At 37.5% G+C, this 14,233-nt stretch overlaps 1 protein-coding gene across 1 annotated transcript in view; it reads left to right on the top strand.

Annotated features, from left to right (window-relative positions):
- Positions 1–13,895, top strand: part of LOC140172022 (uncharacterized) — a 34,134-nt gene extending 20,239 nt beyond the window's left edge. The window contains exons 2-5 of the mRNA XM_072195373.1: positions 6,507–6,718; positions 10,768–10,866; positions 11,952–12,058; positions 13,689–13,895. Of these exons, the coding sequence (XP_072051474.1) occupies positions 6,507–6,718; positions 10,768–10,866; positions 11,952–12,058; positions 13,689–13,895 (625 nt within the window). The remainder of the gene's footprint in view (positions 1–6,506; positions 6,719–10,767; positions 10,867–11,951; positions 12,059–13,688) is intronic.
- Positions 13,896–14,233: the final 338 nt, after the last annotated feature.

Consider the following 14,233-nt stretch of genomic DNA (forward strand, 5'->3'; position numbering starts at 1 on the left):
ACTTATGGTGACGTCACAGAGCATCCTCAAAGTTAAGTGTTCCGTTATGCCCCACCTTCCCCTAGATTTGTATATATTTTTTTCCACGAAATGTTAGTTTTCACTGTCAGATATGCCCCCTTTGAATTTTGACCCAGGCAGATTAGGCAAAACAAAGACACTCGTTATTTAAAATACCAACGCATATGACGCCGATTCGTGTCACTCTGTCGGCCGTGACTCGGTTCGGTTTTGATATGTCGTTCTTGAACGCTGTGTACATACTAGTACAGTGTTATCAGGTTATGGTCATCGCGTACGCGTTCGACTAATATTTTAATTGTAACCATGGTAACAAGTAAACGACTACTAGTATATCGACTTTTTTTCCAAAATTTCAGGTTTTGTGACAACTGCAGCACCTAAAGATGTGCGTATTCCGTCGTTTTCCAAAAAGACCTAAATATTTAGGTCTTTGAGGTAAAATGTATTTCTTCAATACGAAAAAGGTGAACATTTTCATATAATGGAGGCTTTTCCTTTCTCGGGGGGGTAAAATAACAATTTCGGGGGCAAAGACGAAAAAGAACTTCAGGTTGCATCATTTTGACACGGCGTTATCTGTGGGATTCAATAAAGGGATTCAATACAGGGACTTTATTGTGTCAATATTGGCCTTATGCTTGTTCAGTGCTTATGGGACCATACCAGGCTCTCTCTGACATTACAAAATTATTCACAAGTCAACGCTTTGCCCTTACCCCCTATCGAGGAACTAGAACTAGTTCTATGTTGGCCAGATCTGGGTGGATTTTGATGGGAACCGGTTCTTTTTCCCTTATCGTCTCCTTTACATTTTGCCTCTTGAATTTTTTGTCACTGACGGGTATTTTCGCTTTCATTTTGGTTAGGGAATATTTTTCTCATTCATTATTGTCAGAGTGCAAAAAATCAGTATTTGTATCATTGAATGCATATGCTACATTTGTTACCTGACGGTCGTAACTAACGAAACCTAATTGGCATGTAATTTGTTAATGTAAGCGTGAAACGACTAATTGACCATGGTGAATTACATAAGGCTTCTTAAAGGCCCACTGAATATGCATTTAATTTCCAACAAAATTCAACTAACTACCTGAACGTTACATTAACGTTACATTAGCCTTACGTATTAAATATACGGCGCATGTCAGGGGAGCATAGCCTAGTAGTGTTCCCAGCAAACACAAAAACGTTTTAAAAACGTTTTAAATAAGTTATATTTTGGGTTTGTTTATTTGTGTGTTTGTTGAACCCTTCGATTTTTTTCTAATAGAAAATATGTTTCATTTTGTTTGAAGTCCCGAGCCATGTTAGGGTGCTCAAATAGGAACAAGATATTTAATCTAAGTAAGCAGTTGGACAACCACATCTTAAAAACATTTTTTATGGATATTATCCAATGCTACAACATGATGCTTACTAAACTTTTGGCTTCAGGTTTTGACCGTTTCTGACGTTTCAAATCTGTATTCGCTTTAACTAACATATCTAAACAACCAAAAATCACATTTTTATAAAAATAACTTGTAGCCTAGATATAAGAGTATACTCATGGGAAATTTCAATATCCTAGCACGTAAGACAACAGGGATGTGATGGTGGAGGTAGAACTTTTTGAATGACCTCGTATATTTATCATTTTTTAATTGTGATCTAAATCAAATTAAATGTGATTTAAATCGCGATTTAAATCAACGTGAGATAAATCAAGCAACCCTACTTGCAGGGTATGCTAGCACACAAGGATGTAAAAAGGTTTTACAAATGTAATTTTCCAATTGTGTGATTTATTTAGAATGCATCATTATAGAAGGCATTTGACATTATTTGCATTGATCAGAGATATACATAAAGGCTTCCGGTAATGCGTGTGTTATTATCAATCTCCTCTTTGAGATACGTTACGAAAAATGCTTTAAATGTTGACCTTAAATTGAATTAAATGTTGTTCAGCAAATTGAAATGACTTTGAATTGAAATTGCATGATAAATATTATTAAAGCCATGCTGTAAAATTTCCATATAAAGTAGATTTGTATATATTTCTTTCCACGCAATGTTAGTTTTCACTGTCAGATATGCCCCCTTTGAATTTTGACACAGGCAGATTAGGCAAAACAAAGACACTCGTTATTTAAAATACAGGGTGTCCCAGAATGATTTGTACCGTGTTTGCAAAAATAACTAAAAATAGAAGACGGGCAGTGTATCTATTTTTGATACCAGCATTATAATGCTGGACATGTCTCCTACTTATTCTGTTTATTTCAGCACGCTACCTTTATTTGTTTTGGCGTGGCATACAATAATGTAAAATCGATGAAAAACGACTCGCATACCTTTGAAATATGGCACGATACGTATCTGCCGATTCCTGACAGTTCCGTCAAACTTCTTTACGTTATACACTATTGTCTAATGAATCTTCTTTGCGTCTCAACATAGCTGCCGGTTTGCCAGTAAGTTTTTGAAAGAAATCCACGCTACTGTACAGTAAATTGAGGAGCCGTCTTTTCTGTACCACAACCAGTTTGATCTCTGCATGCATTTCAAATGAAACTACCGCCAAAGAGAGAATGGGATTAGGCCACAAATCCTTAATTCCATATAATGATTGCTTCGTAACGTCATAAATAATAGATAGATATCGGCTATTTAGTGGAAATATGAACAGGGCACAACTAAAATACCTGCATAACTTTTTCCAAATAACTTTGTGCTGAACGGTTAGTAATGTTACAGATTTTCAAAATAGGTTGCGTTGTCAAAACTTAGAATTCACCATTTTTACGCAACCTTCTATAACTTCTACTAGAAACGTCCAATTTTTAATATTTATAAAATCTGAGAAAGCTAAATATATGTAGAACTAAAAATGCAAGACAATATGACCATTCAACATGCCCTTCATATCTAAAAAATTCCATCTTTCCCGGTACAGATCATTCTGGGACACCCTGTACCAGCGCATATGACGACGATGCGTGTCAATCTGTTCGGTTTTGATATGTCGTTCTCGAACAGTGTTATCAGGTTATGGTCATTGCGTACGCGTTCGACTAATATTTCAATCGTAACAATGTGCGCATTTTCATGAAATTGAGACTTTTCCACACACCTGTTCCTCCGAGCAGGATCAGCTCCCTTTGTCGGGGGGGTGTCAAAATAACAATTTTGAGGGCAAAGACGAAAACGAACTTCCAGTTCCATCATTATGACCCGGCACAGTGTCATCGCCCTGATATCTTCATGGCAGAAATCGCCATGGTAGGTTGAATCCACAACCACGCATGGCCATTTTGTTCCGACCTTTGAAACGCATAATGAGCCGAGGGACATCCGACTAAGGCTACTGACAATAGCCTGGTAATTGACCTCTCTGTGTGTGAGTGAGCATGTATACGCCATTGATGAGGTAAATGGTCATATGCCTTTAGACTGCTTGCACGAGTGAGTGCAGGAAGCCTACGCTCGGCACATATAAAATCAGAATATTTTTGTCAGTTTTTGAGTTCAAGACGCAATGGTTCTTTCTCAAGACGCAAGTTAGCGACTATCATATCCGTTGAATACATATATTCAAGTGCAAGGAACAAAATCTGGTTTCTTTAGACTAAATAAATTACGGGAGATATTCATCATTTTCTATCCCGGTATCCAAAGATTTATCGTCTGAATATCAAATCGTGCATAGCACATTCACGTGTATCAATCCCGGGTATTCATTTCAGTGTCTCTGCTGTATCATGTAGGCCTAATTATTAACCGGGCGATGTCGGTGTGCCCGGTGTTATCTGTGGTATATGTACATGTAAAGTCTTCGACAAAGGGGCTTTATTAATTGGGTTGGCCCATGATCTGGGTGCATTGTGATGGGGAACCGGCTCTTTTTCCCTTATCGTCTCCTTTACATTTTGCCTCTTGAATTTTTTGTCACTGACGGGTATTTTCGCTTTCATTTTGGTTAGGAAATATTTTTCTCATTCATTATTGTCAGAGTGCAAAAAATCAGTATTTGTATCATTGAATGCATATGCTACATTTGTTACCTGACGGTCGTAACTAACGAAACCTAATTGGCATGTAATTTGTTAATGTAAGCGTGAAACGACTAATTGACCATGGTGAATTACATAAGGCTTCTTTACCAATTAAAGGCCCACTGAATATGCATTTAATTTCCAACAAAATTCAACTAACTACCTGAACGTTACATTAACGTTAGATTAGCCTTACGTATTAAATATAAGGCGCATGTCAGGGGAGTATAGCCTAGTAGTGTTTGCACTCAAGTCTTGATTGAGTGTATGGATTTTAATTGAAATAGCAAAATTCTAGACCTTTTTTACGTTGTATGTCCCTTGAAATTGAAAACAATTCTCCTTGACAACTTTATGTCCCAAACGAATTATTTGCCTGTCATTCAGTCAGAGGCAATATATGACCCAGATGAGGAATCTCTATAAAGCTGACACACAAGAGGGTTCTATAAGTCCCAAAGATTGATATAAGGCTGCCATTCACAAAGGGGAACTGCACATTCGCACACTGGTTTTACAAGGCTATTTCCCCTTTGTGACGTCAGCCCGACCAAGAGAATGGAAAAGCCCCAAAACTATCATTTAATATATTATTGACCTTATTAACCTTAACCGCAGAACCTATGGAAATATAAACGTAACCATCCCCCCTCACCAAAGTATTATAAGCTCCCAGCAAACACACAAACCTTCTAAAAACTTTTAAATAAGTTATATTTTGGCTTTTGGTTTACATAAAAACGTTTTAATAACATTAAAATGTCGGGTTATATAAATGTCATGATAACGTTTTAAAACGTTTTGTATGAAAACACACTCCAATTTTCCCAAAATAACAATATTTTTAAAATGTTTTCAAAAATTTTATTGTAAACTATTTTTGCAAACATTTTTTACCAAATATTTTGTCAACACTTAAATAACATTATGTTAAAATATTTGCACTCAGGAAATACAGAAATGTTCTTTAAATGTTTTTTCAAAACGTTTTAATAACATTTAAATGTCGGGTTATATAAAGGTCATGAAAACGTTTTTAAAACGTTATTGCAAATATTTTGGGCAAACATTTTTCGCAAAATATTTTTTCAACCCCAAAATAACATTCCGTTTAGAATGTTTTGTATCAAGTTTTCAAAAATGTTTTTGGAATGTTATTAAAACGTTTCATACCCTCTATATAACCCGACATTTTAACGTTTTCTGACAACCTTTTATAACCTTTTGCGAATGATGTCGAAAACGTTTTGTGTTTGCTGGGTCCCTGTATTTTTTTTAAATAGCAGAATAGTTACAGCCAAACAGCGGTTAATGTATCTGTAAACATGGTAAAAGATCAGGTAAATAAGTAGATGACCCACAATAACAGAACTGTTTGTTTATTTATTGAGTTTTGTTTGCTATATATAATTGACTATTATGCAATTATTGAAAGCACTTGTAATCATATTTAGAAGGTCGCCATTGATTTTGTGGACATTTTAAATGCGTCTATTAAAATCCATCCTTTAGAGATTTTTTAAGAAACATGCATGGCAATACAGATACTGGTCGGTAATTAGAATATTTCTCTGGATATTCTTTTTTTTTTTTGTTATAATTTGACTACTTTAGCGACTTTCATTTATTGCTTAAAGGAGGATTTCGTGATCCTAGCATCCTCTTTTTATGACAATTTTCAGTAGACATCCACGAAAAAAGCTTATTCCCAAAATTTCAGTTGATTCTGATTTTGCGTTGCGAGTTATGCATGATTATGTGTATTACACTGCTCCATAGGCCACTGTTGTAATTTCGTTCTGGTATACCAGAACGAAATTCAAATTTGATGATATTTTTGCTAAACGAATTAATCTGCAAGAAATTTTTGGTACATAAACATTATGTAGCCAGAGGTTTCCAGTGGTATAAAAATCTCAACTTTTTTTTAGAAAAGTGGGGGGATGAGGCTGTGGATCACGAATTGCCCTTTTAAGATAGACCGATGGCTACTCTCTTTTCTTCCAGCTACTGTGTTGTTGTTGTTGTTGTTTGTTTGTTTTGTTTGGGGGGGGGGTAATCCATAAATTTGATACATTTTATAAATACAGGAATTATGTGTGATATTGTATTCTGTCCTTTACTTGCATAAGTAAAAGTAAATTGAATGTGTATTATAGTCGTAAAGTTGTTGTCTAGGGCGTACCAGATTTTAATTGTCATTTATTGTTATTTTGTGATGTTAATGACAAATACAAGCAAACAAAGCAAAAGAAATATTAAGCCGCTGTAAAATATTTGAACAAGTTCATTAGTGATGAGTTGCCAGTCTGATGAAACCACTGGTGTAGTGGTGAAAAGCACTAAAACGTGAGTAAATCACAATCGTTTTTAGTTGGAATTGTTCAAAACGAACAAAAAGGAACCGCTGTAAAATAAAGTTTTCTGTGTCCTCTTTTTTAGCACATGTGACGACTGCATAGATAAATTTGACGTGTACAAAGTTGAGACGGTGGGTGACGCGTATATGGTAGCCTCCGGTGTACCAGAGCCTTCAGATGCACATGCATGGGAGATAGCCACAATGGCAGTTGAACTCCTCGGTGCTACAGAAACATTAACTGTGCCTCATTCACCAGATGAGAAGATCAAACTAAGGATTGGGATACATACAGGTACGTGCAATAAATGTGATACTGTGGGTGTTTTGAATATGAATTACGTTATAGTCTACCAAGATAATTGGTCCTATTTTACCAACGAGATTGCAACAGTTGCATTTAAATTATTACGGGTGACAGAAACAGTGACTGACCCTTACCAGATAAAAAGACCAAAGTAAAGGATTGACACACATACAGATACTCTTAATTATTGACACCAAAATATTTGTGGCAAAATCTCAAAGTGGAAACCATATTTAAACTGTGGAAATGAGGCATACCAACGTAGTATTATATTTTCATTGAATTGAAAGACGAACATTCAGAATTCAGCATCGAAGTGGTTACGTAATTCTCTTGGTTACCGGATCACGCTACTTTGGTATGCCTTCGAGTGCCATATACTTTATGTGGTGATCATTTCGATCGTGGTTCATTACTCTAGCGCGTGATCCCGTTGACATAGTAACATTACGTAACTTCGATACTGAATTGCCAAAAGATTTGCTTCTTGCATAATGGTAAAAAGTGGGCACCCTAATGCTGGTTTCATACTTTCCTGCCACTTGTCGCTTAGCCGCAGTGAAGATGATTTTGCTTCACTGCGCAGTCGCACCAGAAACGCTAGCAGTGACCAGCGGCAATCCGATATATCGATCACTCCACCGCTTTGCCCAAGCAATTCGTTATCGTAGTCCTGACGTCATATCGGTGACCTCGGAGCGTTACCATAGCGACTGGATCGCGCTTTCATGCACAGCCAAATTGCCGTATCAATGTATGGAATCATGCAGCATTTCGCCGAAAACAACACAAAAACTGTTAGACGATGAGAAATTGACGTGATTTCTATCATGTTATTTTTTCCTACATTGATCCTGAATGTGGCAAAATAACAAGCAAAAGTAAAAGCAAGCCAAAACCCAAAAGAACGATAAGATGTGTATCAATGTTTCGCCGTGTTCATCGACTCGGCACTCGTCGAATTCGCAGGATTCCTGCATGCCGTGTAGTTTAACTTGTCAGCATGCAGTAGCATGTAAATAATTATATAAATTAATTAATAAGTTAATAAGTAAATAAATGAATAAATGATTGAATACATTAATAAGTGAATCCATAAATCAATCAATCAATCAATATATAAATAAAAATTTTATTCAAAAAGGTAAGATAATTTTCATTACCGGTAATTAATATAATATAATAAATGGTATTTAGCACATATTTTCATTCGTTGTATCAGTTCAAAACAGCCAACAAATTTATCAAGATGTATTTTAATGATAAATGTTGAACAAATTTTAAGATATTTAAATTAAATCAATTTATTAACCGTCGTGATTGGCCACAATCGCTATTCATTGCTAACGGGCCAACCACACGCATGGTACGCAAGCCAGTCGGCATACGTCATCGGGGAATTCCCCTGTCCTGCCTCTCACTGTGGCGGGCGGTATGGCGTCTTCGACCGTAAATTTTATCAAAATTATTAATTACCAGTCATATTTAAGACCTGTAACCTCATGATTTCAAAGGAAAAACATCTTGCAAAAGCTGGCAAGGCAGTGAAACAAATAAGAAATGGATAAAACTTGACTTTCGAACAGATGAACATCAACGGTGTTTTGGTGAGTCGATATTACGAATTCTACATACAAAACAATGGCGATTCTAGGGGTGGGCAGGGTGGGCGACTCGCCCACCCTGGAAAAATCGGGGGGGGGGAATTTTGGGGGGACAAGAGAAAAAAGGAGGGAGGAAAGGGGAAAAGAAAAAGAAAAGCCTAAGGGAAAAGGAAGAGGGAATGGGGAAAAGAAAGGGTCAAGAGGGAAGGAAAAGCAAAAGAGAGGAAACAAGAATAAATAAAAAAGAGGGAAATGAAAAAACAAAAGGGAAGCCTAAGAGGGAGGGGGAAGGAATAGGGAAAGGGGAATGAAAGAGGGAAAAAATAGGTAAAGAAAACAACTTGCATGTTTATTGTGGGGAAGCAATTCATGCACAAGGGGAAGGAGTGTAAAGGGGAAGAAATTGAAGAATATGAAGAAGAAAGGAAATTTAAGAGAGGGAACGGGAGGCGATTTGAGGGGGAAGTAATTCAAGTGAGTGTAATGGAAGGGGGAAGGAATGAGAAAAAGGGGAAGAAATTGATGAATATGAATGAAGACGGAAAGAGGGGGAACTTAATAAATAAGTAAAGGGTCAAGAGGGAAGGAAAAGCAACAGAGAGGAAGTAATTTAGAGGGAAGCAATTTAATGGGAGGGGAAGGATTGAGAGAAATGGGGAAGACATTGAAGAAAAAAACCTTACAAATGTATGCAAGGAGGCTTCTCCTCAAGGTATAAAAATGCCCAGAACCCATGAGCTTCAGGGGGCTTCGCCCCCTGGACCCCCACCAGGGCCCTAATGCGGGCCCCTGGACCCCACGCCAGCTCCGCTCGTTCGCTTTGATCTATTTCTTAATGAACTTGGGGGAAGTTTTGGAGCCTTGCCCACCCTGGCAGAGAGGGTTAGCTACGCCCCTGGTGACGTCGGACTACGATAGCGAATAGTGGCTTTCAGAGTCATGCCGCTGCCGTTCAGCGATGTGCCGCTGCGCTTGCAGACAAGTGCAAGCGGCATGATGAAGTGTCACGCCGCTCAGCGGCAAGCGGCAGAAAGTATGAAACCAGCGTTACCATAGCGACCGGATCGCGCTTTCATGCACAGCCAAATTGCCGTATCAATGTATGGAATCATGCAGCATTTCGCCGAAAACAACACAAAAACTGTTAGACGAGGAGAAATTGACGTGATTTCTATCATGTTATTTTTTCCTACATTGATCCTGAATGTGGCAAAATAACAAGCAAAAGTAAAAGCAAGCCAAAACCCAAAAGAACGATAAGATGTGTATCAATGTTTCGCCGTGTTCATCGACTCGGCACTCGTCGAATTCGCAGGGATTCCTGCATGCCGTGTGTAGTTTAACTTGTCAGCATGCAGTAGCATGTAAATAATTATATAAATAAATTAATAAGTTAATAAGTTAATAAGTAAATAAATGAATAAATGATTGAATACATTAATAATTGATCTATTTCTTAATGAACTTGGGGGAAGTTTTGGAGCCTTGCCCACCCTGGCAGAGAGGGTTAGCTACGCCCCTGGTGACGTCGGACTACGATAGCGAATTGTGTCTTTCAGAGTCATGCCGCTGCCGCTCAGCGATGTCGCTGCGCTTGCAGACAAGTGCAAGCGGCATGATGAAGTGTCACGCCGCTCAGCGGCAAGCGGCAGAAAGTATGAAACCAGCGTTAATCACTTAAGTAACAGATGAGAAGAAATAATGCTTATGAGGAATATGCATTATAATTCACTATGCATTGTTATAATTCACTATGCATGTAGAAATCAATGAATAAGTTTGAAATGAACGGATTCCCCGTCTGGGTCATTTCCTCTGGCTGAATAACAAACTAGTAGACCTTGTCATCACGGGGACGTGGGCAGACAAAAAATTCGTTTGGGTCACAAAATTGCCAGCAAGAATTGATTTAAACATACATACGTAAAAAGTTCTAAATTTGTGCTATTTCAATCAAAATCCAATTCCTGGAAAACATTACCTTAATATACCACACAGGGGTGTATTTTTCAAAAGTGGGAAATTATTTTCCATATGTCATTATTTTCCATAGATTATTTTCCATATGTCGATATTTTCCATAGATTATTTTCCATCATTTTCCATGTCTTCCATATGGAGTGTATTGATTTTGAATAGCCCATTCTGCTTTTACTCGTCAATGGGATCTGTAATTCTAACAAAATACCGGCCGAGTATACAGCAATAATTGTTGACATTGCCCACAATAATAAAAATATATATCAATCGCTAGGCGGGTGAAAACTCTTGAATTCTTACCCATCCGACTGTTAAAGAGCAGCCATGGCTGAAATGTAATAGGCTACATGTATTTAAAAAAAACATAGCTAAATAGTGTTAAGTTTTACAGAGAAAATATTGGGCGGAAATTGCTTTGTTTTTGTAATATCTTATATCACCTTTTGTTTCAAGGTCCGTGTGCTGCTGGTGTGGTTGGACTCAAAATGCCTCGATATTGCCTCTTTGGTGACACAGTGAACACAGCTTCTCGAATGGAAACCATGGGAACGGGTTAGTAACAAAACACATTGGGTGTATTTAGCACTGGCTTCTGTGCTGTACTCTGATACCTGTATGATGATTTTCCAACTGTAGGATAGTAGCTGATAGTCCTCGCTACGCTCGGTGCTCCCTTCGGTCGCTATTCGAGAGGCGTCGCGGTTTGTGGAACGGGGCTAGTTCTAGGTGTATTATAATTTTTAAAGACATTTGGGTGTATTTTGGAAACATTTGGGTATATTTTGGAAACATTTGGGTATATTTTGGAGACGTTTGGGTGTTTTTACACCGAACATTTTATAAACAATAAATCTCCTGGTGCTTCTTGTACGTACACACAGAATGTACAATTCGTTGCAAATTATTTTCTCTAAATGAGCATAATTATTAAGCCATTGTTCCAAAGAGCTATAATTTAGAGTTAATAAGTCTAAAAATAGTGTCATTACATTCTATTGTGCTGGTGTTACAGCCCATTCCTTTTTGCGCGAACAATCTGGTCGTCTCAGCTGTCTCAGTTCTTTTAGACATAGTCTAGTACAGACTCCCAAAAGACACTACAGCACGTCAAGGCCCAGCTCAGTGTGTGGCGGCCAAAAGCGACGTGAGTGGCGCAAATCCAAAAAAGTCGATGTGTGAAATATTGTAATATACAACATTTGTTTTGTAAATATCAATACCAGATTTGAGTGAGCCAGAGTGGGCCGGACCCACTAGAGTGAAGCTGGTTTGTGCACTCAAACCTAAGGACATTCTAATCACCTCCTTGATCTAGAGATTTCCTTTAAAGTTGCCACATTCTAGTTCACCACAGACAAACATACCTTGCACACGTCGTCTAGCTGATAACAGACATGGCAGAGTTTATTGAAAAAATCCAACCTTGAACATTTACTTCATGGTGTGGCTGGACAAGATCATGAGATGGGCAATGCTCTTTAACATTATAACTTTCCCCCTGCCAACATTTTTAAAAATCAATCGAGTCGCTGGTTTAATGATTTTCTAATGTAATCTATAAAGTCTACTAAATGGTAACCGTAAGAACAGGATGCAGCTGCTTTTACTTTCAATTTTGTTGTTTGTACCATTTTCAGCTCGTAAAATTCATATAAGTGAAGATACGAAGAAAGCGTTAGAATGTGAACGTACATGTAACCTAGGAAGATGCATTATAACACCTAGAGGAGAGATCCAAGTCAAGGTAACGTATTCAACACAACACAAAAAGAAAGTCCTCACTTATGTAACCGGCTATAAATCTAAACCTGCTCATGTTGTGACGACTTAAAGTCATATTATAACATTTGCTGAGGAGGACGCCCTCACTGACTTTTTAAAATTCCCTTTTTACACGATTAAATTGTACTTTATTAAACCAATATATCCTGCAAAAATCAAGACGATGTAGATTTCACATCTGGAATGTAATGCATGTGATGTCATTGCTGCTCTTCTAAATTCTTTTTTAAAATGTCCGCCCCAGACCAAGGTGGGCTGTTCGCGGGTAAGCCATACATAGAAATCCAATCTCTTTGTTTCTCTTTCTCCCTCCCCCCATCTCCCCATACCCACCCCCCCCAACACCCCCACCTTCTCGATTTACTCAATTCTCTTTTTTTTTATCGGGAGTCCTAGCTTCAATCGATGCCCCTCCAATTTAATTTGGATAGATATGTATTACATCACTCGAAGTCTATTCTTTTGAAATCTCGGGAGGTTCTATATTTAAGGATAAGGATTATTTGTAGATCGAAACTAGGCTTTCAAATGTAGATTGACAAATCAAAGCGATTCTGTGGTCACACGATTATATAACAATTTCAACTGAAATGAAAACCGAAAATGCAAAAATTACAAAAATGTGACCCGTTCTGACAAAACCAGGAACAAGTTGCATTTTTGACCTTTCATGATTTGAATACAAATGAAAGCACGGGACAATAAACTTCAAAATGATACCAAAATTAAATACATAGCATCAATACTTTTCAAGATATGGCTAGTTTTGTAAATGATACCTTGATATCACAAATTATTAATCCCGGTATTTTTTATTCAATCGAATCGCACAAGGTTTTCCATGCGTATGAAAGTTAACAAATTACCGACCAATGTTTGTAGTGGATCTTTTACAAATTACTGAAAAGAATAATAAATCCATATCAAGACTGCTGGCATGATTGAAGGAAATGCCGTTTTGTAAATTTTAATAAGGGAACACTAGGGGTTTATTAGAAGCTGCCAATCACATTCAGAAATTACAAAAACCAAAACAAACTCAGACCCCGCGACTCGGACACTTGAACTGACCCATTGTACATTGTATACTTCGGCAATTGTGTTTGTGAGCTAATTTAATGTGTAAAATGGCCAAGGTCATCTTTAGCTGGTTAATAAAAAGGTATGAATGATGTGTTATTTTTTTTCATTAATTACTGATTGATTAATAGCATCGGTGTAGTTGTCTTTCTGACAGTGGGGGATGTGGTTAGGAAAAATTTCTTGAAGTATAGTGAATGCAGCCCCTTTTGACGACAGAATAAATGAAAAAAAATGGCACTTTTTAGGCTAATATGCCAAAACATGAGGTTAATTTGGTGAGAAACGGGCGTCAAGATGGAAGGTGAGGTGATTGTATGGACCAATCCCTATCAAAATCCCCATCACCCGGGATCTACGCCTATGATTTATATAGGTCGATCAATCGATTGAATGATCACTTGATCGATTGAAATATTATAAGTGGTTAATTGACTAATTGATTTATTTCCTGATCGATGAATTGATTGATTGATTGATTTATTGATTAATTGATTGATTATATTTTGCAGGGCAAAGGAACCATGTCTACCTATTGGCTTGATGGGATAGTACACGCGGTTACAAAGCGACGTGTGGCGTGGACGCGGAAGACGAATAGTACGCATACGGTGAACGCCTTACCTCAGCATAGATCGTATTCCATGATCGATATAAAGGAAGATACCGATCGATTAGATAATACTTTTCGTGAATCATTTGATAGCGCCCATGTTTAATTTTGGTCCTTGTTTACCCTTACAATCCCCTGGAGTTCATACCAAGAACCCTTTGCTGTTCTAATTTATACCAATAATGGATATTAATGTGTCTCTATAATAGTTGATGAGTAATATAATATGGCTCAAATGGGCTATGCCGGTTGAAAGCCACACTACCCCTGTGGAAGATTTTGGGAATATCTTCCACAGAGGGAGTATGTTTTTCAAATGTAATTGGTCAGGCTTACTCATTTTGAAACCCATACTCCCTCTGTAATATGTCTTTTCTTATAATATATTCCAAAAATGGAGTGAGTATTTCAAATTGAAGTTACCCAATTGTATATGCTGTGTTC

This window comes from Amphiura filiformis, chromosome 2 (assembly GCF_039555335.1).
Source record: "Amphiura filiformis chromosome 2, Afil_fr2py, whole genome shotgun sequence".
Classification (NCBI taxonomy): Eukaryota; Metazoa; Echinodermata; class Ophiuroidea; order Amphilepidida; family Amphiuridae; genus Amphiura; species Amphiura filiformis.